Consider the following 27,201-nt stretch of genomic DNA (forward strand, 5'->3'; position numbering starts at 1 on the left):
CTGAAGATAACAGTCTGAAGCTTAGACAGTGAAGTATGCAGACAAGGAGGCAAAGAAATAAATCAAGATTGAAAATTATATTTAAGAAAGAACTTGGTGTGTGGTTTCTGACACATGAGGTTGTCTGGTCTATATCCATCAGAAACCTATTTTTTTTTTTTAAGATTTTATTTACTTATTCGACAGAGATCACAAGTAGACAGAGAGGCAGGCAGAGAGAGAGGAGGAAGCAGGCTCCCTGCTAAGCAGATAGCCCAATGTGGGGCTCAATCCCAGGACTCTGGGATCATGACCTGAGCCGAAGGCAGAGGCTTTAAACCACTGAGCCACCCAGGCACCCCAGAAACCTATGTTTTTAAAGGGATCCTATTTTCAAAGAAACCAGGAGCCTTGAAAAGCCCTTGGCTGCTTTCAGCCTTAAACAGCCTTTAGGCACCCAAACTTCCATAAATAGGACATAGCCCGCCAAAGTTACAAAGCCTTCAAGGAAAACACACTCTCCAATCTCAGTTTGGAGGTGGCTCTGGAGGTAACAGAAAAGGGAAAAGGGCCAGAGGGTGGAGCTAGAGGCCACAGAGAACAACAGACAAGGCAATGCTACCCTGAAGGCCAAATCAAGGTCAAATCTCGGAGATCTGCCCTCTTCTCAGGCAGACATGCTCATTAATTATACGGACTGATGACTGCTATACCTCCCATTCCTCGTTTTATCCAATGGGAGCCTGTTTTGTAGACTTCCAGGGGCTCCTATCTGACCTGGGCAAGAGGATGCACACCCTCCAGAAAACACAGCCTTTTTCCACCAAGTTTTATTTAAATTCCAGTTAGTTAACATGTAGGCAGAGAACCTAGCTTTTGAACTGCATGTAGTAGTCAGTAAACCATTTTTGGGATTATCTCCTTTGGGAGTTTCATGAGTGGGGGGAAAGGTAGCACGAATATTCAGTCTACAGAGGTATACTGGGGCCAAGATGGCTATCTATTAGCTAAGTTCTAGTCAGTGGGAAATGAGTGGAAAAGAAATGGCCATTTTCAGGCCTGGCCCATATAAGCCTCCTAAGAAATTTTTCATTCCCCTCCCATTTTGTCTTAATGCCAATGAGCACAGTAACTTTAGCTTTCTGCCTTAAAAACTGAAGACCTACAGGATAAAAGGAGCCTCAGTTCCTGAATCACTGCTCAGGGACCCGTTCTGGAATTTATTTGAGTGAGAAAAAAATACCCATTTGCTAAAGCAGCTAGTATTACTCTAAGCACTACCCAAAGCCATGCATCACCTACCTTAATCACACACAAAATTATCTCTGCCTTGTCTGGTAGTGTAGAGAAGGGGGTTTATTTTCAAAACTCTATCCTGATAGGCTTTCTAAGTGGGAACATAACGCTGAACTTTAAAGGAAAAGTCCCCAACATTTGGACAAAGGGTCCTGGCCCATAAGTGATGAATCTCATTCCAATGGGGAAGGTTTTCAAGCTCTGAGAAGCAGGAGCCAGCAAGATCCCAGAACTGTAGGAAAGTGAAATCAAGCAGAATCATAGATAGTTTGAGGTAAAGTTATCATGAGATATCTTAGTTGGGTATTTCCTTCCTTTTTTTTTTTTGATAAGGAGACACACGCTCAAGAATGGAAGGACTTCTTCCTGTAAGTTTGGTGACAGAACTAAGATTAGAAGCCAGGTCCTCTACTATGATTTATGGCAGAAGAAAATAAACAGGCACACACACACACGATTGCTTTCGCAGGCAAGAAAACGTTTGTGTGATGTCTCATGCTTTTGCTAAAAAGGTTATGTAAATTTTCCTATTTACCCCATGATAGATCCTCAATAATTTTATGTAAAAGAAAATTTTAAACTACTTGACATAAACTAAAAGGACTCTCCCGGAAGACGTACCGTGTTGATCTACTCCTGCATACTTAGCCACTAACCCTGAGAAGTGCACATATCCCAGTTTGAAAGACATGGCTTGATCGTCTCAGCACTAGGGCTGGTCTTACAGCCCCTTCCTGTCCTGATGCCTGGTCTTACCGTCTGTGGTCTAACATTCTCCTAGTCAGCCTCAGTCCTCATGGGTCACGCATCACTGCCCAGGTGGGCTCATCAGGTGCCTACTCCTTCTTCGAGGTTCAGGTCCAGCATCACCGCCTCCAGGAAGCCTCCTAAGACCCATCCAGATCCAAGTGTTCCTTTCCCTGGCCCACTGTGCACTAGCCCTGAGGCACACTAATTCCAGCACTTACCATGCCACGTCAAAATGTATCCATTTGCTTATTTGCCTCTTCCAGAAAGTATGACACATAGAAAGTACTCCATGATATTTGTGAAACGAGTGAACTTAAAGTGGTGGCTGTAGGCCTCCCCAGGGCCCACATCTTCTCAGGCCCCCCCAGCCCACTCCTGCTGGGGCTGCAGGGTAGCAGCACAGCAGGTGCACACTTACTGGCTGGGGGAGGGGCTCCGGAGGTACTGCGCCTGCACGGCCCGCACATCGGCTTCATCCTCTTCGCTTGGGACTACCTGCTCCTCCTCTGGGTCCCCACTGGTCGCCATGACAGCCTGCCGGTCCCTGTAAGTTCAGCATGACCAACGTGATTAGGGAATCGGCTTCTGGAGGTTTTGTGGGTGGGGAGGGGTATATCAGTGATATCAGGGGGAAGGTCACCACGTGCTACGACTCTGGTGGGGACAGGACCCACACGGGGAAAACCCGCCTGATTTGGCCTAGCTACCGTCAACCCGGACACCAAGACCCACACACATCCAGCTGAGTCACAACATTTAAGAAAGAACGAAGTGTCTCCTTCCTCAGATTCCAGCCAGGAAGCAGTGAGGGGAACAGGGTCCTGGGTTTGCTTTCATATAGTTAACGCACCTGGAAAGCGGTGAGTTCCCTAGACCAGAAAGTTCTTTCTATCGAAACTCCTGGCTGTGCCCACACATGCACACGTGGGTACGCGTGTATAAGCACACACCCCGCCTGCGCACTTGTATACACCTTTGCCTATCCTGGGGGAGGTGCCACTGGCCTTCCTCAGTGTCTCTAACCAAGGCCATTGGAGTTGTTGCCTTTAGCTCAGGAGCCATCCCACAGCCTATTAAGGAACACGAAATCCCTCAGGAGCTGCTCCCCCACATGGCTGGGCTCTCACCCTCGGCCGCAGAACTGCTGCCCCTCTGCTTGGAAGCCTTGGGCTCACAGGACAAAAAAGGGAAAAGCACACTCACCACAGGTTTGCCTCTATCTCTACAGCCAGTCACCCAGGGCTGAGGGACCCAGACAAAATGGCCAGCAGTTCTGACCACCAAGAAGGACCAACCTCTCTCCTCTCTCCCGTGCTTCTTCTCTGAGGGGCAGGACAGCTGTTAACAGGAAATCTTAGCTCCCTTCTAAATTTAGCCTCTGGCCCCACAGCCTGGCAGATCTCTAGGAGGAAGGAATGCAGTCTCAGGACCCAGGCCCGACAGCAGGCCCCACTTAACCCTTTCCCTCCTGGCTGATTCTCTGGGCACTGGACACTGACACCGAGGAGCAAAGTTAGGAGAAGGTCACCCTTCACTGATGGAGAAGCCTGAAGAAAAAGATTTATTCGGGGTCTCTCTCATCATACCCTCTTGCCTGGGGCTACCTATTCAAAGTCTTTCCAGAACATGGCCTAACACCAAAAATTCAGAGGAATGAAACTGTATCTAAGCCATGTCAATCTAGTGGGTGCTGGGAAAAAATACCTAATATAGAGAATGGGGAGGGGCCTTGGATGGATGCCGGGAGAGCACCATGGTGCTACTACCTTAGTAGTCGTATGTTCAAGGTAGAATGTGACCAGGGTTACATTTCTCTGAGCAGCAATGACCTGGGATAGTGAAGTGGGCAGTTGTGCTCACCCTCCACAGTCCCTTCCCCATACCTGCACTCATGGTGATGGCCAAGCGGCTAGCCTGGGTGGTATAAAACACTCCATGGGCTTCAGGGCACCTGGGTAGCTGTTGGTTAAGCATTTAACTCTTTTTTTTTTTTTTTTTAAAGATTTTATTTATTTATTTGACAGAGAGAGATCACAAGTAGGCAGAGAGGCAGGCAGAGAGAGAGGAGGAAGCAGGCTCCCTGCCGAGCAGAGAGCCCGATGTGGGGCTCGATCCCAGGACCCTGAAATCATGACCTGAGCCGAAGGCAGCGGCTTAACCCACTGAGCCACCCAGGTGCCCCAGCATTTAACTCTTGATTTGAGCTCAGGTCATGATGTCAGATTTGTGAGACTGAGCCCCACAGTGGGTTCCATGTTAGGCATGGAGCCTACTTAAGATTATCTCTCTCACTCTCCCTCTGCCCCTCCCCCCCCACCATGCTCCTTCTCTCAAAAAAAAAAAAAAAATCCACAAGCTTCATAAACTTCAAATGAGCTCATAACCCACTATTCCACTTTGCCACCTCTTCCTATCACCATGTCCGACAAACCCCAATCGTCCAGCCCCTCATCCCACACATTCTGTAGTTACACCTGCATCCATCAGTCTGTCCACCCATTCATCTACCCATTCATAGATACCCTCCACGCGTCAGGCACTATCCTTGACCCAAGTTAGTAAGACACATAATTATATGCTCAACGTGATCCTTCTTCCTAGCTAGGTGGAACAATGCCCTGCACAGAGTATCATCAAAAACTGGCTGAATAAATGAATGAGCTCACAGTTTATTAGGAGGAATGAGACACAGGTTAAAAATAACTCAAGCATAAGGTAGAATGTGGTTAAGCAGCCTAAGAGGATCCAGAGTGCTGTGTGAGTTCAAAGAAGGGACGAGTCCTTCTGACTAAAGAAGTCAGGAAAAGCTTCATAGAAAAAGTAATATTACATGCACTGGCCTTTAAAAGACAAGCTGGATTATAACAGCAGATGTGATGCAGAGAGAGTAGCATGGACAAAGTTTGGGGATGTCAGTGGTTAGAACTAAGAAAGCAAACAGGTTTTGTGGCAGAAACTTGGCAGGGCTGGAGTTGGGGGGGCTCCTTTGGAAAGAGTCGCCAAGAAACACATCCCTGAGGAGGCACAAGGCAGCACCATAGACCAGTCATCGAACCTCCATCCCGGGGGTCAAAGTAGGGACTTGGCAATTGACTGCCGAAGAATGACCACAACTGAGAATACGGGGGTTCATTTCACGCCTACATACTTCAAGAAAAAGATGAAAGGTGGTTTGAGAGAGAGAAGTGAAATGAGGTGGGGCAAGGGCCAGGGCAGGACTGAAGAGCTGCATCAGTCGGGGTAAACGCTCAAGATGACTGGACACCAGCACAGAGCACGAGAAGTGGTAGGGAAGCGGGGGAGGGAAAGAGGGAGGCCCAACACACCTAAGAGAGGCAGCAGGTAAAAAGAGGGGACCACCCAGGGGGAGGACATGGCCTCTGTCTTCCATACACCCTCAGTTACCTGCAGAACGTGACATCAGGCCGCTGAAATGGCGGACTAGAAATCAGAAAACCACTTACTAGCTGTGTGATCTTTGAGAACTCATTTCACTTCTCTGAGACTCAGATCCCTGTTTCTAAAATAGAGACCCATAACTACCCAACCTCAAGTAGGGCCCCTCCCCCTGCCTCAATCTCATTTCCTGTACCATGTTCCAGATTGGAACATGGTACAAAGCACTGTCACCCTTTAAATAGAGTGACCAACCATTTCCACTTTGCTTGGGACTAAGAGATTCCAGGGACAAGGAACTTTCTGTTTTAAAACCAGGACAGTTCTGGGGGAGAAAAGTCCCTTTAATAAATGGTGCTAGGAAAACTGGACAGCTACATGCAGAAGACTGAAAGTGGACCACTTTCTTACACCACACACAAAAATAAACTCAAATGAATAAACTCAAAATGGATTAAGGATTTAAGTGTGAGACATGTAACCAAGAGACTCCTAGAAGAAAGCACAGGCAGTAATTTCTTTAACATCAGACACCGCAATATCTTTCTAGATATGTCTCCCAAGACAAGGGAAACAAAAGCAAAAATAAACTATTGGGACTACACCAAAATAAAAAGCTTTTGCACAGCAAAAAACAAAACAAAACAAAAAACCCATCAACAAACGAAAAGGCAACTTACTGATTGCGAGAAGTTATTTTCAAAGGATATATCTTATAAGGGGTTAATATCCAAAATATAAAAAGTTCTTATATAACTCAACATCAAAGGAAAAAAAAAAGACCTGATTAAAAAATGCACAGAGAACCTGAATATAATTTTCCCAAAGAAGACATCCAGATAGCCAAAAGACATGAGATGCTCAACATCACTCATAATCAGAGAAACGCAAGTTGAAACCACAGTGAGCTATCATCTTGCACCTGCCAGCATGGCTAAAAAAAAAAAAAAAAAACAAGGTAAAAGTGTTGGTGAGGATGTGGAGAAAAAGGAGCCCTCTTGCAATGTTGTGGCAGCCACTGGGGAAAACAATATGGAGGCTCCCCAAAAAATAAAAAATGGAAATACCATATGATTCAGTAATTCCATTACTGAATATACACCCAAAGAAAATGAAAACACTAATCGGAAAAGACAGATGCACCCCTATATTTATTGCACCGTTACTTAGAGACAGATGCACCCCTATATTTATTGCACCATTACTTAGAGTAGCCAAGCAAACTGAGGCAAGTTGGTCAGGTTATTTCTAGAATTGTCTTCTTTATTTACTTGTGTAGTCTCTATCTCCCTGACCAAGTTATCAACTCCCCGAGAGACTTCCTGTCTTCTTTATGCCCCTGTCTGTAGCATGGGGTGGGGTGGGGGTTGTAGAAAAGCAAGGGAAGTGGAAGAATTCTGCTTTGGAGGGTTTCAACAATTGTGGGCAACACCCTTTTTTTATTGGCTTTGGAAACCTGCCTCTGAGATCATTCCCTTTTTATGATGAGATGGTAATTTCCTATCTGTTATAGAAGCCCACACCCTGGTGAGAAGCCTAGGACTTTGTACACCTGCTAGGTGGGGAGAAGGTGGGTGGGGGCAGGTGAAGATGGGGAAGGCTCCTCTTCCGCATGAGGCCTCTGGTGGAGTAGGGGCAGCGGGAGTCCAGTCCCGTAGGGGAACTCACCTGCCAGACCTGCGGAGCAGTGCGGTGGGGGGAGCCAGGCTGGGCAAACGTAAACAGGAAAAGAGAAACCACAGGGACAGAGGGCTGGGCCAGGTCAGAGGCTGCTGTGCCTTTAACTAGTCAGCCCATCCCTCCCAGGCTGGGCTTGGGGCACAGAGGAAGCAAGACCATGGTGGGGAAGTTGCAGCCTGTGCTATGGACACTCTGTGCAGGTAAGTAGACCCCTCTCATGTCCAGCGCCCAGAGGGTGAGGGGGTGGGGTAAGACAAGGGGACTGATGGGGTGCCTGGGTGGCTCAGTGGGTTAAGCTTCTGCCTTCGGCTCAGGTCATGATCTCAGGGTCCTGGGATCGAGTCCCGCATCAGGCTCTCTGCTCAATGGGGAGCCTGCTTCCCCCTCTCTCTCTGCCTGTCTCTCTGCCTACTTGTAATCTCTGTCTGTTAAATAAATAAATAAAATCTTAAAAAAAAAAAAAAAGACAAGGGGACTGAGTGCTGGCAGTCTCCCAGTGCCCCCCCAGGGATGGTGGCCAGTGACACGGCCACATTCCCACTGGGCAGAATTACAGGTTCGGCTTTGCAGATCAGTCCCTGCACCACTCCCAGCAGAATGGTTTGTATATGCATATTAATCAATAAAATTCCGGCCCATTTCCGGAAGGAATAATTCATAAATTCTCAAGACCGTAATTTCTGATCACAAGATCTGACACCTGATCTGACAATAGGTTTGCTACCTGGGATTTTAACCATTGCCTTAACACTAGAGAAAAAGGCAATGGTAGAACTGATAACTTCTTTATCACATGTAGGGAAACCAAGGCAGAGACACTGCAACTTACTCTCATTCCCAGAGCAAGAGAAGACTCCAGTCCTTCAAAAACTGAACTAGAAAGGCCCCTTTCCAAAGGTCAAAGCTCTTCAGCCCTTCTGATGCTCTGGTCATTGAAAACTGGGAAGATGGGGAAGCCCTACAAAATAGAAATCAGGCATTTGGTGCTCTAATAATAAGTTAAATCTAAGTCAGGTGCTCTAATAGTTAAATCCAAATCAGGTGCTATGAAATAGCAAAGTCGTCGCGGGGGACCCGGGAGTGTTGTCGGGTTAAGACGGAGGCGCGCTGCTATTAAGGCTACTGGGTGTAGGGAAGACTGGAATGGAGAATGGAAGTAGAGAGACCGGGCAGGGGATTTAAGGAGTCTATTTAATTCAGTGTATTTGGCTAAGCTAGCAAATCCCATCAACCTGCAATTTAGGAACTGTTGAAGGCTTCAGGGATCTGGTAAGAATGAGGAGGAGGAAAGAGCTTTACCAGGAAAGTTAGGAGCCCCAAGGCCTGGGAAATAGGGGCAAGAAGGCTCTGATTCAGAGCTTGCTTTTCAGCTCCGACAGCAAGCCCCGGGGCCAGGTAGCCTGTCTGCCCAGTAGGCTCCACTCCTCCCACCCTCAAAACCTACCTTTGACTCATTAGGTGGAGGTGCTGGGGAAGGGCTGGGCTGAGTCTTAGAGGTGGGCCTGGAAAAGATCCATCAGCTCAGAGACCCAAATGACTGCGGGCAGAGATGCCGTCATGTGAACCTTTTTACTGAGCACCTAGTTTGTGCAGGTGTTTCAGGAGTGAGGACTGTGAAAGGACTGTAGCCCGAGGGCACGGCTCTCTGCCATCAGACCCAGGCAGTAAGGACACTTGGAGTCCCGGGGGAGGGAAGCGGAAAGGAAACTGCCATCCTCTGGGGACCTGGCCAGGGACTCTCTGATCCTTTCCTTCCCAGCGGGAAGTCTTACAGGAGACGCCTCCCTCCGCCCCCCAGCCAGTATACATCCTTGTATTTGCAGTTTGGCTGCAATCAGTGCACTTTTGGCCTGGGGAAAAAGGCTAAAACAAAATGCTCCCCCAGCTTAGAATGAAAAGCAGCCTTAACTCTGAATTGCCTGGAGCAGTACATTTTCCCTCATCCTTTGAGAAGGCAAGTGACCCAGGGGTGAACTCCTTCAGGGGAACCAGTTCTTGGGCCTGTGTTCAGACTCAAGTGTGTTTTCTGCCCCCATCCCATTCCCTCCACCCTCCCAGGCTGCCCGGTCCAGACTCCTGTGCCCACCACCATCGCCTCCACACCTTATGCTACGGTGAAGGGGCTGGAGCAGTGGGACAGGGGGAGCCTGGGTTGGTGGCAACGTCAGTGGCTAGCTCAGGGGACACGGACAATTTCCCAAATGCAAGTATCTGGGGACCAAACACCCACTGCCCCGTGCAAGTGAACAATGACGATGTTCAAAGGTCAAACCTAAGAGCGACTGGGTGGCCATTCCCACCCCCTCTCAAGAGAGCACACAGAGAGGAGCAGGGAGATGAGGGAGGGCTTCCTGGAGGAGGTGGAGCTTGAGCTGGGTTCCAGAGGACCTACCGGCCTTTGTCCTTCTTCCTTTCTCCATCTGAACCTGCACAGTAACAACCTAGATTTTGCTGATGTCCCAGGCAGAGCGACACCTCGCTGATGAGTCACTAGGCCCCAGGACTCTACAGACTTTGGGAAGGCAGACGATATCACCTATGGAAGAGACTCCAACAAAAGGCAGTACATTAGAAAAATCTAAAAACAATATTGAACCCAACTGAGAATCAGCCTAACAATTCCAAACACTGTCAGTGACACAAACACAACACCCTCATGGGACTAGAGGAAACCTTTCTGAAGGTTAAATTAGAAGAACTGAGGAAGGCACGGCTCTACACAGAGAAATAAAGGAATCCAACATCCCAAAATATACTAGATGAGAAAATACATTTTTTTTCTCTCCTATCTGAAGACATTCCATAAACCCATGGATGCTTGATCCATGGGTTGGGGGGAGGCTTTTCTGGGGTCTAGGTGTCCAAGATCCCGAACTGAGGTGTTCCGCAGGTGATTCTGACCGGCGGGCTACGTCTGAAGTTAGACACTAAAACTTGAAGGAAAGTAGGTGAAATCAACCACCACCTCTGCGGTGGATCCTCTGAGCGTGACCCGATTCAGTTTTGCGCCATCTGGCGGCTTCCCTGAGTTACTGTCCAGCGCCCGATTTGGTGACTCAACTCAGGGACCCAAGTGCGAGCATTCTCACACTTCCGTGTGTACAGAAGTCACCTGGGGATCTTATTACAATGCAGACTGATTCAGGAGGACAGGGCCTGAGAGTCTGCATGTCTGACAAATTCCCAAGTGAGGCTGATGCTGATTTAGGGACTGCTTTTCAAGAAACAAGGCTCCAGGGAGGAACTGGTTTGTGGGCATAGGTGAGAGCTTCACCTTGCCTTTGTCCCCCAGTGCCATCCCCAGGCTTCCAGGAACCCAGCCAACCTGCTTACTGTGATGTTGGTCCCTGGGAGGCCTGCGGGAGAGGGTGCCTCGCTCAGCCTGTGCTTGTGCTCCTGGCCGCACTTGATCCTGCCAGTCCCCACCTCCCTCCCTCTCTCCTTCCTGAAACTCTTCTGTCTGGCTCCTTGGACACACCTTCTCCAGGTTCTCCTCCTCCTCTGCCCACTAGGAAGTGTCAGAGGTCCTCACACCAAGACTCACTTCTGTTTTCACTCTGGATCCACATCCACAATCACATCTTTAGGTGATACCATTTCCAACTGACTCACAATTTCTGTCTTCAAACCCAACCTTCCTCCTGAGCTACGCACCCACAAATCCAACAGTCCAGCCCACAGGACCTCTCAGCTTTTTCTTCTTTTAAAAAATTTTTATTTACCTGTCAGAGAGAGAGACAGACAGAGACAGGCAGAAGCAGACTGCTGTGAGCAAAGAGTCTGACATGGGACTCAATCCCAGGACCCTGGGACCATGACCTGAGTCAAAGGCAGATGCTTAACCCACTGAACCATCCAGGCTTCCCATGACCTCTTAACTTCAATGTCTCAGAAGCACTGCAAACTCACAAGCTGAAAAGCAAACTCATAATCTTTTCCCCCTACCTGGGCTTTTCCAGTCATCTCTGCATCATAATCAACTCCCATCCATCCCCAAATGAAAGCCAGAAACCTAGCGGTCATCTGTTACAGTGTTTCTTTCTTTCTTTCTTTTTTTTTTTTTTTAAGATTTTAAAAAATTTATTTGACAGATAGAGATCACAAGCAGGCAGAAAGGTAGGCAGAGAGAGAGGAAGGGAAGCAGGCTCCTTGCTGAGCAGAGAGCCTGATGCAGGATCCCAGGACCCTGGGATCATGACCTGAGCCAAAGGCAGAGGCTTTAACCCACTGAGCCACCCAGGCACCCCTGTTATAGTGTTTCTACTGCTATGTAAGAAACTACCCTGAAACTGAAAATGAGAAAGCAATTTATTTCTCTCACAAATCTGCAATCTGTATGGGGCTTGGGAGGGACAGTGTGTCCTTGCTCCGGGCAGCATTGTCTGGGGTGACTTGCCTGGGGTTGGAAGCCCCACTTCCAATCGGCTCCTCTCTTTGTGGGCCTCTCCACGGGGAAGTTTGGGCATCTTCACGGCACGGCAGCTGGTTTCTAAGAGCAAACATCTAAAGACAGAAACTCGAAGCTGCCAGTTCCATAAAGTCTAGGCCCAGATACAGACCCAGTATCACTTCTACCATGTCTACTGGTCAGGAAGTCACAGAACCCAGACTCAAGGAAAGGGACATGAACTTTACTTCTTGATGAGAGGAGTTTCAAAGTATTCAGGGGCCATATTTTAGGATCCCCATGTCACCTGATACTTCTCCCTCAGCTACACATACGTCATTGGGTCCTGACAGTTTTATCTCTTCCGTCTTTTAAATCTGTTCACTTTCCTCTTTCTCTGAGGCCGAGCTGACGTGTCTGCTTCTCCTGAGCTGTTTCCATAGCCTCTAACTGGCCTTGTGCTCTGCCCCTTCTATCTGTTCTCCACACTGGAGCCAGACGATCTTTAAAATAAAACTGTGGCCACGTCACCCCCCTGCTTAACGCTCTTCGGTGATTTGCCACTAGCACTCGAACGAAGACTCAAATCATAAGGACAGGTTCTCCTCAATTATACTAAAGTTCTATAAACCACTGAAGTGTTCCCCAAGTCCCAGTATTCCAGCACCCTGACTGATCCCCCATACCTTGGACAGTATAAAAATTCCGGTCAGATCACATATTTACTCCTTGGTTTGGAAAAATATTGTCAGCACCTCTATCTGTAGTATCCACGCCTTCCTCTTCTCCAGTCTGATCTTCCAAGGCCACCTCCCTTCCCTCCACTAACGCCCCAGGTCACCTGCAGCCCCACGGATTTCTTCCTAATAGGAATTGAGAGTCTCAACCACTTCTCTGGCGTCTGTTTTGTCGCCATTTAACCTTTCACCCGCTCTGGGGCCTAGTTTTCCTAAACGACCTGGGGACAAGAACTACTGCTGCATAGTTTCCTTTTCTTCTTTTCTTTCTCTCTCTCTCTTTCTTTCAAGTATGGCAGTGACAGAACAAAGGCTCACAACATGTCTTTGATTTCCCAGCCAGGTTATAACTTCCCGGTCCTCATTCCTCTCCGACTCTCCCCGCGCTCTCTCCTCAGCCCCCAGACTCCCTGTCGTCTGACTCGGGTGTCCTCCCTACTAAGCAGCCTCAGGTGCCCGGGCTGTCCCGTGAGCTTCGACACCGCCCGCGAAACAAAACGACATCTCCGTCCCTGGTGACACAGGCGCTTCTGCCTGCTTAGCTGCTCTTCTCCACCCATGAAACCGAAATTACCCTTCGAGGCGGACAACTACACAAACAAGGCTTCTTCCCAGCCAGCAGTCCACCTCTCAGCCACCTTCCTCGTCGCCTCCTCGCGCCCATTTCCAGATGATCCTTCCTTTCCCCAGAGGGCCGCCGTGGAGCGCAAGGCAGGCCGAGTGAGGCCCGGCCCGCAGGGACGCTGCGGCCTTGCTGGGGGCCAGATGACGATGGGCCCGAGGACAGGGGGGCGCCTGAGGAGTGGGAAGGGCCGGAGAGGGGGACCTGTGCGGCACTAGGCCTAGCTGCTAGCACCACCACCCCCTCCCCTCAGGCCAGAGCCCACCTGCCCTCGTCCCCCCAAACATCAGGGGCCGGAAGTGAATTTGCTTTTTCCTATCGGTGGGTTCTCCAATTTTCTCCCGACATACTTATACAAAGAAAAACTGCCTTTCAAACTAATCCGTACCTTTTTTTTTTTTTTTACACGCCACCCTCCCCCTTTGAGTCTTCACTCATCTGATGCAAGAAAAAACCGCCATGTCTAGAACTGTTTCAAAGAAACCATCAATGCAGATGGCAGGAGAACACACACACACAACCCAAATTGTCCTCATGGCCAGTTAGACTTGGGCCCATCCCACACTTCCGGCCACACAGGCAGCGGGGTAATTCCAGAACTGCACTGCAGGACAGCCTTGGCGGGGAGGCGGCAGCCGCACTGAGACAGGGCAGGTAGCGGAACTGTCCTGAACCGCCGTGAGGAAATGGGCACACTCTCTGTGCTTTGCATCTATGTTTATTTGGAGTCTTAGTGGGGGCGCTAAAGGATAGCATACAGGGACATACACACCCCAAACCACCCCCTTGGTGCTATCACTACAGACTGGCTTCTTTTACTTTCTGGAATGTTCCCCACCTTCTCCACGACCTGACCTGTGCAGAGTGCTCTTCTCTCTCCACCCACCTCTTCTCTTTTCACATGGGTCACTTCTGCCCATCCCCCACTGTCAGGACACCTAGCCTTGCCTTAGGACAAGCGCTCCCCATCCTCAAATCTTTGGTTATATCCCGTCATCAAATGCGTAACTCTTGTTTCCATGGTGGTTTTACATTTTTCTCTGGGATTCTTCATCCCAGTGGGACTCAGCCGGAAGACTGAATGCTATGAGAGCAGGGACTGTGTCTGTCTCCGCTTGTCATTTTGCCCTCAGAGTCTAGCGCAGTGCCTGCCACGTGGGCGCCCAGCAGCCATTTGCTTTCTGGGTGTGAATGAATGAGAACCTACCCTTTTGAACCTCACGAGGCAGCAAGCTGGTTTGCTTCTAGTGTCTCCTAGCCTGCCTTTCTGCCTTTCCCTCTTTCTCCAGGCAATTTCAGCTTCTCTCCAAGGCGCGACTTCCTAATCTCCTATGCTTCTATCAAAAATTACCCATTCTGAGTCCCTTTCTAGGGTTTGATGGATAAGAGGGACTAATTAGGGGAAACAGGTTTGTCCTGCTCAGGAAAGAGAGTCACTCCCACCCAGATAGCACTTGCATTTTAGTACCAGTCCTGTGGGGGTTTGAGTACTGAGGCGGTTGGTGGAAGATATCTGACTTGAAGGTTAGTAAAGAGAGTGGCCCCTCAAACGACTCCGTGTTGGCAATGCTCGGGTTTTATGCCTGTCTCCTCCCTTTGAGCTTGTCCCTGCTCCCAGATCACCCTGTCCCTGGAGCAGCCCTCTCTGACCGGAGCACCCACTGTCACCCTTGAAACTGGCCTCCTTCCTGAGGTGCTTTTCTCCCCTCTGCCATCCAGGGACCTCTGGGCTGCTTCCTCCTTTTCTGCCTTGGGGACTCTGGGATGCCATAAACACCTGGCATGGACAGCACGCCGTGACAGACAGATGCTGCCACTCAGGAACTTCTCTCTCTGCGCACGTGGAAACAGGTCACACATGCTGCGAGCATACCTGGTCTTCCGCTGACCTGAGCCCTCCCCCCACACTCCCTTTCTCACCCAGGCCTGAGTCTTGCTCCTTCTGGCTTCTCTTCTCTTTTCAGTGTCTTCTTTCCTAGGAGCTCTTTCCCTATAATCTACAAGCCTGCCTAAGTCCCCGCATCCTCCAACCCAGAGGAGAGTAAAGAAACTTTTTCAAGGCCCCCTCTTCTCATTTCCACTTTTTCCTTTCCCTGTGCGAGGTGAGCACTCCCTGTCTCTACTTCCTCAATTACCGCTTCATTTATCAGTCTGTAACATGGCTTTGTGGTTATAAGAGCAATGCATGTTTACTCTAGAACATTTGAGAAATAAAAAATATACAAACAAGAAATCCATGCTCCCAGAAGATAAAAAGAATTTATCCATGCTCCCAGAATCCAGAGGTCACTGTTATTAATATTGTATTTTGGTATTTTTGCTTCTATATTTGGTATATTTTGGTATATTTGGTATATTTGCTTCTAGAATTCACTATTTGTGATTAGGTGGAAGTGGGATACTGTTGTGTAACTAACAGTTTTGCATCCTGCTTTATTTTCTTACACATACAAGTTCAATGTTGTGAATTGACTCCCATGGGTGCGATTATCAAGTCCCACCTCCTTGATAAATCTTTCTCTTACAATCCTTCCCCTGGGTGGTGACACAGCCCCTCCCCCTCTCTTCCTCCTCCTACCTGTTACTTCCTTAACCCTTGCACTTAACACTGAATTAGGTAGGCTCCATGGTGACCTCCAACCGAGTGGGGAGTGTGCCCCAGGCCACTGAATCCACAAGGTCGTATTAGAGCCCTCTGGAAACCTTGAGGTGAGAACTGGCAAAGAGAGGACACAAGAAAAACGCGGGACCCAGACCCTGCTAGAAGGAGCATACTGTCTGCTGAGAGGAGGAGGCCTGCTTGCACCAACTCACGGCAACGTGACCGTTGGTGGTGGCAAAGTTCCACTGGAAGCAGCTCTGAAAAGCTTCCAAACCTTGAAGCTGGGCCAGGCTGGTCCCCGTGGTTTCTGGAAGGGAGGCTCATGAGCATGTCTCTGATCGCTTTCCCAGTGCCTTGCTAGGAGGGGCCCAGCACTAGGACCTTAGGAACAATTCACTGAATTGATTGGAATTTATATATTGGAATAAACATCCCTGTAGAACTGAGTCCTAACCACCCAGGCCTCCACAGTCAGTCTGTGTGAACTGCCCCTCCCCAGCCAGGGGCCCAAGACTTTCTCAGCCAGAGCCCAGCAGGCAGGGACCCCTCTCGCCTCCGCACTTCCTCCCCGAGAATGTGGTTTCTCTGAGCAAATGGAATTGCCTAAGTGCCCGCATTACTGCCAGTCTCCCCAGGGTTCCCATAATGTGCTATGGAGGCCTCAAGCAACAATGCCATCAAGCACTTCATTATCCTCCTTGGATGTATTACTTTCTGGTTAGGTCTCTAGAGATGGTTTATTATCTTCTTAAACCTTCATTATTTACAAGCAGTAATCAAGGCTTCAGGCTGGGTCCCCCACATCACACACCCTTTTAGGGAAATTAAATGACTTCTCTTATTTCCTTGGGGGGGCATCTTGCCCCCTCTCCGGGGGCTCTTCTGACCCTTTATTTGATTTTTGGGGGGTGGGCATTTTCTAGCAATCTGTAAGATAGTTCTTCAACAAGTTTCTCTGGTGGTGAGTCCTTCCCATCTTTTAAGCTTAAATTCTGTCACTCATGTATTTGCTGTCCAAGAGCCCTCCCTTGAGCATCTCCAATGTTAGGCCCTTTGTTGAGTCCTGGGAACATGGAGGTGAAGAAAACAGAGTCGCAGAGGAGAAAAATGAGACAACAGAGAGCGCGGGTGCGGGTCTTGCTTGCGGGTCGGGCTAGAGGTTGTCCTCGCTAAAATGCGAAGTCATCCAATCCTCACAACAATATTGTTTGGTTGTATCCTCATTTTCGAGCTGAGAAAACCAAGGCACAGAAAAGTTAATTAAGGTGGCCAAGGTCACACAGTTAGAAAAAGTAAGAATGAGGATGCCAGCCCAGGCAGCTTCGCCCCTGCCTTTGTGGTCTTGGCCACTCTGGTATGTCGTGTGATAAAGTTGCATGAGACTGAAGTCCTAGGAGGCAGGTACAGTGAGTAATATGCACTGAGACTGCTTGCGAGAGTCTGGGCATCTCCTCTGGGACAGTGACTGTGCACTAAACTTCTTCCTCAGCGAAGTGCTGTGGTGCCCGCAGATCCTGATTTCTTCCTGGAGGTGAAAAACACTCACTCTCCCAGTTCGTCTGTCCTTAGGGAGGTTAACACAACCCTGGACTATTCGTTTGTAACCCCTTGTGGGGAATTAGCTGAGCATCAGATGGAGACTCTTCTTCAATGGGAGAAGGGCTCTCAGCCTTGAGAAGAAGAGCAGGGGAATGAGGGTGAGAAAGGATCCTTCTGGAACACGAGGCACACACCTTTCAGGTGGCGGCAGGATGAGAGAGCTGCAGCTGTTCGGGGCAGGGTGGGCTCTGAACCACTACAAAGGAGATACCCAATGTAGTCCCACACAAGGAAGTGGAAAGGGAGGTAGTTGGAAGGTTCTAGAAGTGAACTTCTCTACTTCCTACTTGTCTAACCATAGATTAGATGTCCCATCTGGTACTTTTGTCACACCCACTGAGTAGGGAGACAAAGATCCCACAGAAGAAAAAAACAAGGGCCACCGTATCAAAAACATTTTTAAAAAATATATATATATATATTTAAAAGGAACAAATCTCCCTTGACCCCACAAAACTCCTCCAACCCCCGTGTCCCTTTGGCAAAGGCTGCCCTCTTCTCCTCATCCCAGTTGCTCTTCCCAGGCTCCATCATCTCCACTCTGTGGAATCTGCTCGTGCCAAGGTCCCTCACCCCCTCCATGTTACAACATCCAGTGGTCATCTCTCAGTTCCCAGTTCCCTGAACCAATAGGTCGGCAGCACTGGAGTAGGTGACCCCCTTTGCTTTCATGAAACACTTTTCCTGCTTGGCCTCTGGCATCCACTTTTTCTGGGCTCTCTTCCCAGCCCTCTGGCCAGTTCTCCTTCTCCCTTGCTGGTTTCTTCTCAGTTTCTCCACCACCAAGCACTGGAGTGCCCCCATGGCTCCCTCCCAGAGGTCTTCCCCGTCTTTGTGCACTTCTCTGTCTTGCTCCCATCCTCTGGCCTTCAACGACCTCTCCAGGGAGCTATTGTCTCCTCAACACCTCTACTGGGTGTCTAATAAGCATCTCAAACTTCACATGTCCCACAGACAAACTCATGATCTTCCCTCTGAAACCTGCCCCCCTCAGACTTCATCATCTCCATAAATGACAATTCCATCCTTCCAGTTGTTTCGGTCAGATCCTGTATCTACCCTTGACTCCTCTTTCCTCTAATGTCAGGTCTAATCTGCAGTCAAATCTCGTCGGCTCTACTTTGTACATACATTCCGATTTGGATCACTCTTCCACCGCCACTACCCTGACCTGTACCCACGCCACCAAGAGCACGCACCTGTACAACTGGAATAACCTCGTGGCAGCTCATCCTGCTCCCACTCTGCTCCCCAGTCTCCTCACTTCCTTTCACCTCACTTCAGATGAGCCTTTAAAAATGTATGTCAAGTATATCCCCTCAGTTTAAATTCCTCCAAGGGCTTCCCGCCTCTTCCAAAGAAAAATATAAAGTCCTAAATACGGGCTACAAGGCCCACGTGACCTGAGATTTCTCTACCTCTCTGCCTCCTCTCTCCTCCTCCCTCCCCTCCTACCACATGGCTTCCTTGCTGTTCCTTCTCTTGGACCACACCTACTCCTGCCTCGAAAGTTCTCCTGAGAGGTAACCACGTGGCTTTCTGCTTCAATCATCTGTTGCTACAAACCAGATCACTCCAAACCTTAATGTCTTAAAACAACGCCAATATACATTTTCTCACGAATCTTCACTCTGGGCGGGCTCTGCAGAGATAGTGCACCCCTGCTTTCCCAGAAAACGGAGCGAGCCCATCCGCATGCTGAGAGTGGATGCGGGCTCTCCCAGGGGACCTCAGCTGAAGCTCTGTCCCAGATGCCCGCGCGTAGTCTTTCTTTCCATGTGGCTGCCTCACTTTATCAAAGAAAGTTACTGGGTTCTCAGAGGGAGCATCTCCAGAGGACCAAGCAAAGCTTCTGGCCTCTTACAAGTTAGTATGAGAAGCCATAAGGTGTCACTCACACTGCTGTCCCAGTCCTACTCAGATTCAAGAGGAGGGAACACAGATGGAGGAGAGTCACCATCATGTGGAAAGATGAATAGACATGAGATACTGGTGTGGCCATACTGTTTTTCTCACCTTTTCCTGATAAACTTATGTAGAATGAGCTCACCAGGGAATACCCTCTCTCTCTTTACCTTGCTTTAAGCTTATTTCTAAAACTCCTTACCACATTTAAATGCTCCATAAAAACTTGTTAAGTGAATGACTAAATCATCACCACAACAAAAAAAGATGGCGAGGAATATTTATCAAGAACTTTCTATGTGACAGAGACTAAAAGAAGTATTTACACATAGTATCTCATTAAGTTCTCCCAGCAACTCTGGGAAGTATTTGTGTTCCTATTCTATGGACAAGAGAAGTTCACACAGCTGGGAAGAGGTGAAGCTGAGGTACAAAGCTGGGCTTTAGCTACCACACGATGCATTTAACTGTTTCCACCTTGGTCTTGGAGAACAGCGGGTGTGTCATGGCCAAGATCACAGTTGCCGTGTGTCTAGCTGTGGCTGCTAGAGGAGAATGTCACTGGGCATTCCCTCAGAGGTCCTAAGGGCAAGGAGTGGCTATGCTATGCCATTTACTTCTTCCCACTCCCCACTTTCTTTCCAGTCTGGGTGGCTGTCCGTGCCATCTCTGTGGAAACGCCCCAGGAGATTGTTCGGGCTGCCCGGGGAAAGAGCGTTACCCTTCCATGCACCTACCGCACTCCTGTCTCCAAACGAAATGGATTTATCCAATGGGACAAACTTCTAAGGACTCACTCGGTAAGGATCCTTAAAAAGTTGAGGGTATCGTGGAAATAAATCTTACCTGACCATGACCTCTTAGAGGACAAGCACTACAAGTCTTTCAATAAATGCTAGAATAGACATTAGCAGCCAGGGGCGCCTGGGTGGCTCAGTCGTTAAGCATCTGGCTTTGGCTCAGGTCATGGTTTCAGGGTCCTGGGACTGAGCCCAGGCATTAGGCTCCCTACTCAGTGGGGAGCCTGCTTCTCCCTCTCCCACTCCCCCTGCTCTTGTTCCCTCTCTTGCTGTCTCTCTCTCTGTCAAACAAATAAACAAAATCTTTAAAAAACAGAAACAAACATAAACATTAGCACCCAAGCTGGACTGGGTGAGCAGATAGTAGTGAGTGTTAGACTCAGCAAGGGGCCTAAAATGCCACCTTTATTTTGAAAAAGTGACCTTCCCTAAAATATCCTTCTGCCGGTCAGTCTCGAGTTACCTAAATTGTATCATTTGAGACAGTCATTCCTTTTGATTAGCATAGAGCTCTCCTCGAGGCCAGATTTTATTTTCTAGCGTTTTGGGGTGTTTAAAAATTTCCTGTTTAGGTCCTTTTGGGGAATACAGAAGACTTTTTTTTTTTCTTTTAATTTGAAATGGGTAATACAGTCTCATGGTTCCAAAATGAAAACATCATCAAAAGCAAACATTGGGAAGTTTCATTCCCATCTTTGCCTCTATTTACTCTGATCCTTCTACTCCTCCCCATTTCCACCAACTCCCCCATCCCCCCCATACACTACCCACCTGCAGGCAAGGCTGGTTTTCACCGGTACTGGTTGTTTGGGACCAGTCTCTATTCTGATTGGTTGTTAGATCTGCTGCAATTATTACGTATTTTGAATATAACTCTTGGCTAAGAGAACCAATTTATTTTCCTGTGTATCCTTTCATTGATTCTTTACGCAAATTCAAGAAAATGTTAATGTGTTTTGTGTGTATGTGTGTGTGTTTCTATTTCCCCCTTTTTTACACAAAAGATAGCATATTCTAGGCACTGTTTTGCCCTCTTCACTTAACACAGCTGCTGAAGAGCTTTCTGTACCAGTTAGTAGAGAGCTCCCTCCTTCTTTCAGAGCTTTGTAGGAGTCCGTGGTGAGGAGACACTGTTAATATTTAACCAGCCCCATAATGACAGGCTCTTGGTATTCCCAGTCTTCCAATGACCAGGAATAACCATTTACATATGTCATTTTGTGTGTGGACAGGTATAACACTAGAATTGACCCCAGAAAGGGTCAATGCTCTTATAATTTCACAGAGACTACAAAACTACCTCCATAGGGAAGTGTTACGAGCTCCCCTGAGCAGAGCCTGAATTCTCATTTGTGTGCAAGAGTGTGTCTAAGTAACACACGCATCCGACTAACGATTAAGCAATAACACTTACACACAGTGAAAGTAGGTCTACCCCATTCTCTGAACTCCCAGTCTCCTCTTCCCCTCACCAAAGGGAACCACTTTTACAAGCTCTGGGGTGGCCTTCAATGCATGCTGTATGCATACATAAACATACATATGTATGTACCTACACATACATGAATAGGCATGTTTACATAGACCACACACATACTGTTCTGCACTTGGCTTTTCTTCTCATAATACAGGTCATGAAGCTCTTTCCATATGTCAGTACATTTATATATCTCTCATTTTTTTACCCTTGATCTCAGCCAAAAGGCCTAGAAGCAACCTGTCTCATTTTTTAAACACTTACATGAAGCATTCCATTTTATGAATGTCCTGTATGTACCAATGATGGACATTTGGTTTGTTCCCTGGATTTTGCTGCTACGAATAATCCTGCAATAATGATCTCGATGTGAGGGTCTATGGGCATGTATAGCACACACAGATAGCATAAGCGTGTATTTGAAGTAGATGCGTGTAGGGTAAGTTATTAAACATAGAACTTCTGAGTCATAGGGTATGTGAATTTAAAGTTTTGATAAACGAGATCAACTTGCTCTCGTGAGAGGTCATGCCAATCTGCACGTTCACCAACAATACGAGGGCACCTACTTGTCCAACACTCAGTACTCTGAAACTGTTTGATCTTTGCCATTTTGGTAAGTGAAAAAAGTCTCTCATTTTTAAAATCACATTCGCATTTCTCTAATGATAAGAAATGGAACATCTATGCTTACGTTGGAGTGAGCTCTACATTTATCTTATTTATTTTCTGGGGTGTGAGGAGGAAGAACACATTCAAAATTTACTCTCCAACGGACAGCTGGCATCAGCAGGTAAAACTACCAGAGTTTCTCCATAGATCATATATTCACGAGGCATTATTTGCTTACCAGTGAGAAAGGCTCTGGTGTGTTCTCTGTAACAATATCCACTTCACAGTGTAAGCAAGAGCTAGTATTGTGCTCCACTTACAATTCCAGGAGGAAAGGTACCACCTGTCTAAAAAAATTTCAGATCCTAAAGTCAGGTACAATAACACAGACAAACTTTTGATAACAGTATTTGTCTACTTTTCCACACAGAAGGAGACTGACTTCTCCACCCAGAAATTAGGTTCTTTTGTTCTCCTTCCTTTGTTAAACCATTAGAACAATGTTTCATCATTTGCTTAATATTACATATACAAAAAGGGAAAGTTAAAAAAAAAAATCACAAGGATATCTCGCCTGTTTCCACCACACAGCAATTTAGGTTTAAGTGTCAGAACACTACAGCTGTTGAAAAATAGGAAAATAGAGACTTTGGCTACAAAACTGAAAATTAAATGAGGTAGATAAATTAGAGCTTTCACACCCCTGACTTGCCTGTTTCAACTTCCTAACCTTCACAAAATACTCAAGAACAATCTTCATGATTACTTGACATAAGCTGCACCAAGGATGTCTTTGTACAAATTAGTATGTGAACCTAGGGGTGCCTGGTCTGCTGAGGGTCCAACTCTTGGTTTTGGCTCAGGTCATGATCTCAGGGTCATGAGATTGAGGGAGCCACTAGTTGGGCTCCACACCCAGGGTGGGGGGTGGGGTTGGCGTTGGGGGGCAGTCTGCTTGAGATTCTCTCTCCCTCTGTCCCTCCCCCTCACTGGTGTGCCATCTCTCTCTCTGTCTCAAATAAATAAATCTTTCAAAAAATTAGTATGTGAACCTATAAGAAACATGCCCTTCCATGAGTCTTTTCAAGAATAAAAACCCAGTTGGGGAGGGTATGCGCTAAGGTGAGTGCTGTGAATTGTGTGAACCTGGCGATTCACAGACCTGTACCCCTTGGGATAAAAATATATTATATGCTTATAAAAAATTAAAAAATTTAAAAAATTTTAAAAAGAATAAAAACCCAGCTCTTCCATTGAGTAGGCCCTGGTGAGCTAACTTAAGTCACCCAAGTGTTCCCACTCCAGTCCCTTCCCGTCCTGGTGGTTTGGGAAGGAGGCACCTGGAAAGCAGGGGGAGTATGCTGGCACTCTTGGGGCTCCAGTTGAATGGTTTTTAAATAGGCAGCACCACACACTGAGGGCATCCTACTTAAGGTACCATGGTTGAAGGAATTTTGTAATTCTACAAACTTAGGTTTTTTTTTTTCCCCTGTTTTTTAAACATACATCCAGAAAAAAAGAAAGGACGGGTTCAGGGTTGGTGGGGGTCATACAAAACAGGTCCCGAAACAGATGCCAGATCTTGTTCCTGCACCTGCACACAGTCATCGGGGAAGTATATGTTACCCCTGCTCCCCCAAGCTAACAGTTATCTTTCTCATGGTGGTTCAGTAAGTTCCACAGTGAGGTCTACTTTTAAAAGGCAAACATGGGGGTACCTCCTGGGTGGCTTAGTCAGTTAAGCGCCAGACAATCTACTCATCTATCCTATCTTATCTATTAATTTATTTTATGATGTGATGTTAGTCACCATACAGTACATCATTAGTTTTTGAGTAGTGTTCCATTATTCATTGTGTATAACACCCAGTGCTTAACACCCATCACCCTGTGACCCCATTCCCCCTGCCCCCTCCCTTCTGTAACCCTCAGTTTGTTTCCCACAGTCCAGAGGCTCACATGGTTTGTCTCCCTCTCTGATTTCTTCCCATTCAGTTTTCCATCCCTTCCCCTGTGGTGCTCTGTGCTATTCCTGATGTTTCACATCTGAGTGAAACCATAGGATAATTGTCTTTCTCTGCTTGACTGATTTTACTCAGCATAATCCCTCCAGTTCCAATCATGTTGATGCAAATGGTGGGTGTTCATCCTTTCTGATGGCTGAGTAATATTCCATTGTGTATATGAACCACATCTTCTTTATCCATTCATCTGTTGAAAGGCATCTCGGCTCCGTCATAGTTTGGCTGTTGTGGCCATTGCTGCTATGAACATTGGGGTACAGATGGCCCTTCTTTTCACTACATCCTTATCTTTGGGGTAAATACCCAGTAGTACAACTACTATTTTTAACTTCTTGGGGACCCTCCACACTGTTTTCCAAAGTGGCTGAACCAACTTGCATTCCCACCAGCAGTGTAAGAGGATGCCCCTTCTCCACTATCTCCAACACCTGTCATTTCCTGCCTTGTCAATTTTGGCCGATCCGGCTGGTGGGAGGCAGCCTCTCAATGTCAGCAACACCTCTTGGTCTTGGCTCCAGTATTGATCACAGGGTCTTGAGTGCAGGCACATTGGGGTCCATGCTGGGTGTGCAGCTACTTAATAAAATTTTTTTAAATGCAAATGTGCCTGCCAGAGGTAAGCATTAGGTCCCTGGAATACCCAGAGTGAAAGCCTTTACCTTTTTCCCTGACAGGAAAGAAGGGGTGACCCGGGACACCCAAGGCCTGGAGTAGCAGGACCCATGGGAAAAGAGAGTAAATCCGACCTGATCCTCCCTCTGTTGCCCCATCCGAGGACTGATGGGCCATGGGCACAGGTCCTTTCTACTTCCAGAATCTCAGGGTAAAACCCAGAGAGGGAAGCTGCTGCCCTCAGCCCGAAGAAGCTGAAGGAGGTCTCTTTCACCATCACATGTATTCAGCCAACTAGAGACGGTCTCAACAGACACTTCTCTGAGTGCTCAGATAAACACTAAAGTTCTTCTCTTGAGCGAAGGATCCCTCACTTCCAAAAGGAGTGGAGGCAATCCCCTTGAGAGTAAGCAAGGGAGCAGGGAAAGGGATTAAATCTGTGTCCTCACGGAGATTATTGTGACAGGTCCAGGCAAGGGGGCGGCGGTGGGAGATCCAGGGAGGAAGCCTTGGGATAGCTGTGATTAGAACAGTTGGGGCACGAAGGGTCCAGGCAGAGCCAACCCTTCAGAAAAGAGCTGAGCTGGGAAAGATCCAGATTCACAGACTGGCCCACAGCTCAAGACACTTCCTCCTCTCCCGCCCCAACGCTCCTCCCCTTCAGGAGAGCTAGTTACCTGCCCCTCCCAGGGCGGCTGCAGTTCCTGCCCTACACAAGAGAACCTGCTCTCCATTAACCAACTCGTGTTTCCTGGCACAGGCTGTGTTGGTCCAGAAACAAGGGCACCTTGTCTTGATTTGCCCAGAGGGCCTGTGCAGCCCTGCCACCATGTCTCCACACCCCCCTCTCTACCCATGCATGCTCTGCCTTCCGCCTCTACCAATCCCCTGCCTTCACCAGCAACTTCTCTTTTGCTAATTCAATGTACTCATTCAGGCTTCATCTTGTTTCATCTCTCGTTAGCGCTTCCCACTATCGACCACTGGAATCTTCCTCCCTTGGCTTTTTGGGCAGTCACATCTTGGGTTTTCTTCTGCTCTGACTTCTCCCCAACCTTTCAAAATGAAGTAACCTGGGGACTTGGCATACGGCACTCATTTACCTGGGATGGCTTTCTCTAGCCCACGGCTCAGTTAACATCTAAGTCCCTGACTCCCCAACCATCATCCCTGGGCGCACTCAGCTGCCCCGGCCAGCTCCTACCGAACTCGACAGCTGTGCCATCGACACTTCAGGCACATCACGTAGAAAACAGAATGCATCATTTTTTTCTTATAACATTCTCTTTCTAGGTGTTTCTTCTCTTGGAAATGACTTCACCAAACACCCGAATATTCAGGCCAAAGACCCTCCCCCTTGAGATCTGCAACTCCCTGACTCCCAGTCCCATTGGTCTACCCTGTTCACACTCCCCCAGATTCACTTCATCCTTCCCGTCTGCATTGCCACAGCCTGATCTGAAGACCCACAATTTTTCGTTTGAATTGCTGAACTCATTTCTTAACTGCCTTTCCTTCTCCTCCTAATTCATTTCCCACCCTGTGTTGAGAGTTAACTTCCTAAAAGACATGGCTCTCTAGTGCTTTCAGGATAAGATGTCACTGATTCAGTCCCATATACACGATGCCTGCAGTCTGGTAATCCAGAATCGCCAGGGTCCAGGCTCTAAAGCCAGAATGCTTGGTTCGAATCCCTCCCCGGCACTGGGTTAACCACTTGGGAGAGGTACTTAACCTCTTGCCTTGGTTTCCTCATGTAAAATGGGTAAAATCGTGATATTTCCTTCATGGGGGTAAAATCATAATATCTCCTTCATGGGGATGTTGCAAGGATTAAACAAGATAATACATACAGAGTGCTTGGAATAGTAGCCAGCACATAGCACACACTCAATAAACAGCAGCTACCATCTTTGCTGCTACCTTCCTGTGCTCATCTCCACCTACCCTTCCCTCATATACTCTCTTCCATTCATAATGAACACACTGGGGTAGACCCATAGCTTCCCACTCTGAGGTCTTTTTTCACTGTTCTCCCTTTGCCTAGAATGCCAAACACATCCATCCGTCCTCCAGCGTGCACCGCCCCAACCCCCTAGCCCTTTGCCTGGCCAGTTTGTCCTTCAGGATCCGAGACACTATCTCCTGGGAACTCTTCCAGAAAGCCTTCCCAAACTATCTAGTTTAGATGTAATGCCTCTCTTCTGAGGTCCCACAGTTACTCAAAGGCTGTCATAACATTTATTCTTTGAGGGCAGAAATCACGACCTCCTCATCTTGGAACATCACGGTCAGTAGCAATGATGTCTTGCACTTACTTTCTGCCGTGGTATGCAGTGCCCTCACTGTTTCGTATATATACTTTAACCCTCACAAAAATCATATAAAATAGGTGTTATTGTTTTGATCTCCATTTTGTAGAAAAGGAAACAGAGTCACCTTTTGCTAGAGGTCCTCTAACTAGGAAGTGGCAGGACTGGGATTTGTACTGAGGTAGTTTGGCTAGGAAGGAGTGATCTTAGCCACACTAAGATCGCACATGATTGCACAATGAGTGAATAAATTGATCCCAAAGGCAAGAGTCAAGTAAATAAAGTGGGCTTGGAAGCCAACGGTGCCTGCCAACGCAATATGGTGGTGCATAATAGATGCTCATTAAATACTTCGTTGTCTGAACAAGTGAGAAGAGTTTGAAATCAAAAACAATTTGAAATCTCTTAGGT

At 47.7% G+C, this 27,201-nt stretch overlaps 2 protein-coding genes across 3 annotated transcripts in view; one reads left to right on the top strand and one right to left on the bottom strand.

The window, feature by feature from the left end:
* The window catches only part of STYXL2 (serine/threonine/tyrosine interacting like 2), a 37,410-nt gene extending 34,857 nt beyond the window's left edge, over positions 1–2,553 (bottom strand). The window contains exon 1 of the mRNA XM_059413991.1: positions 2,444–2,553. Coding sequence (XP_059269974.1) covers positions 2,444–2,553 — 110 coding nt within the window. The remainder of the gene's footprint in view (positions 1–2,443) is intronic.
* A 4,671-nt stretch (positions 2,554–7,224) lies between these two features.
* GPA33 (glycoprotein A33) overlaps positions 7,225–27,201 on the top strand; it is a 44,763-nt gene continuing 24,786 nt past the window's right edge. For both annotated transcript variants that reach the window (XM_059413992.1, XM_059413993.1), the window contains exons 1-2: positions 7,225–7,301; positions 19,599–19,753. In XM_059413992.1, the coding sequence (XP_059269975.1) occupies positions 7,259–7,301; positions 19,599–19,753 (198 nt within the window). In that variant the 5' untranslated portion in view covers positions 7,225–7,258. The remainder of the gene's footprint in view (positions 7,302–19,598; positions 19,754–27,201) is intronic.

The sequence above is a fragment of the Mustela nigripes genome, chromosome 10, assembly GCF_022355385.1.
Source record: "Mustela nigripes isolate SB6536 chromosome 10, MUSNIG.SB6536, whole genome shotgun sequence".
NCBI lineage: Eukaryota > Metazoa > Chordata > Mammalia > Carnivora > Mustelidae > Mustela > Mustela nigripes.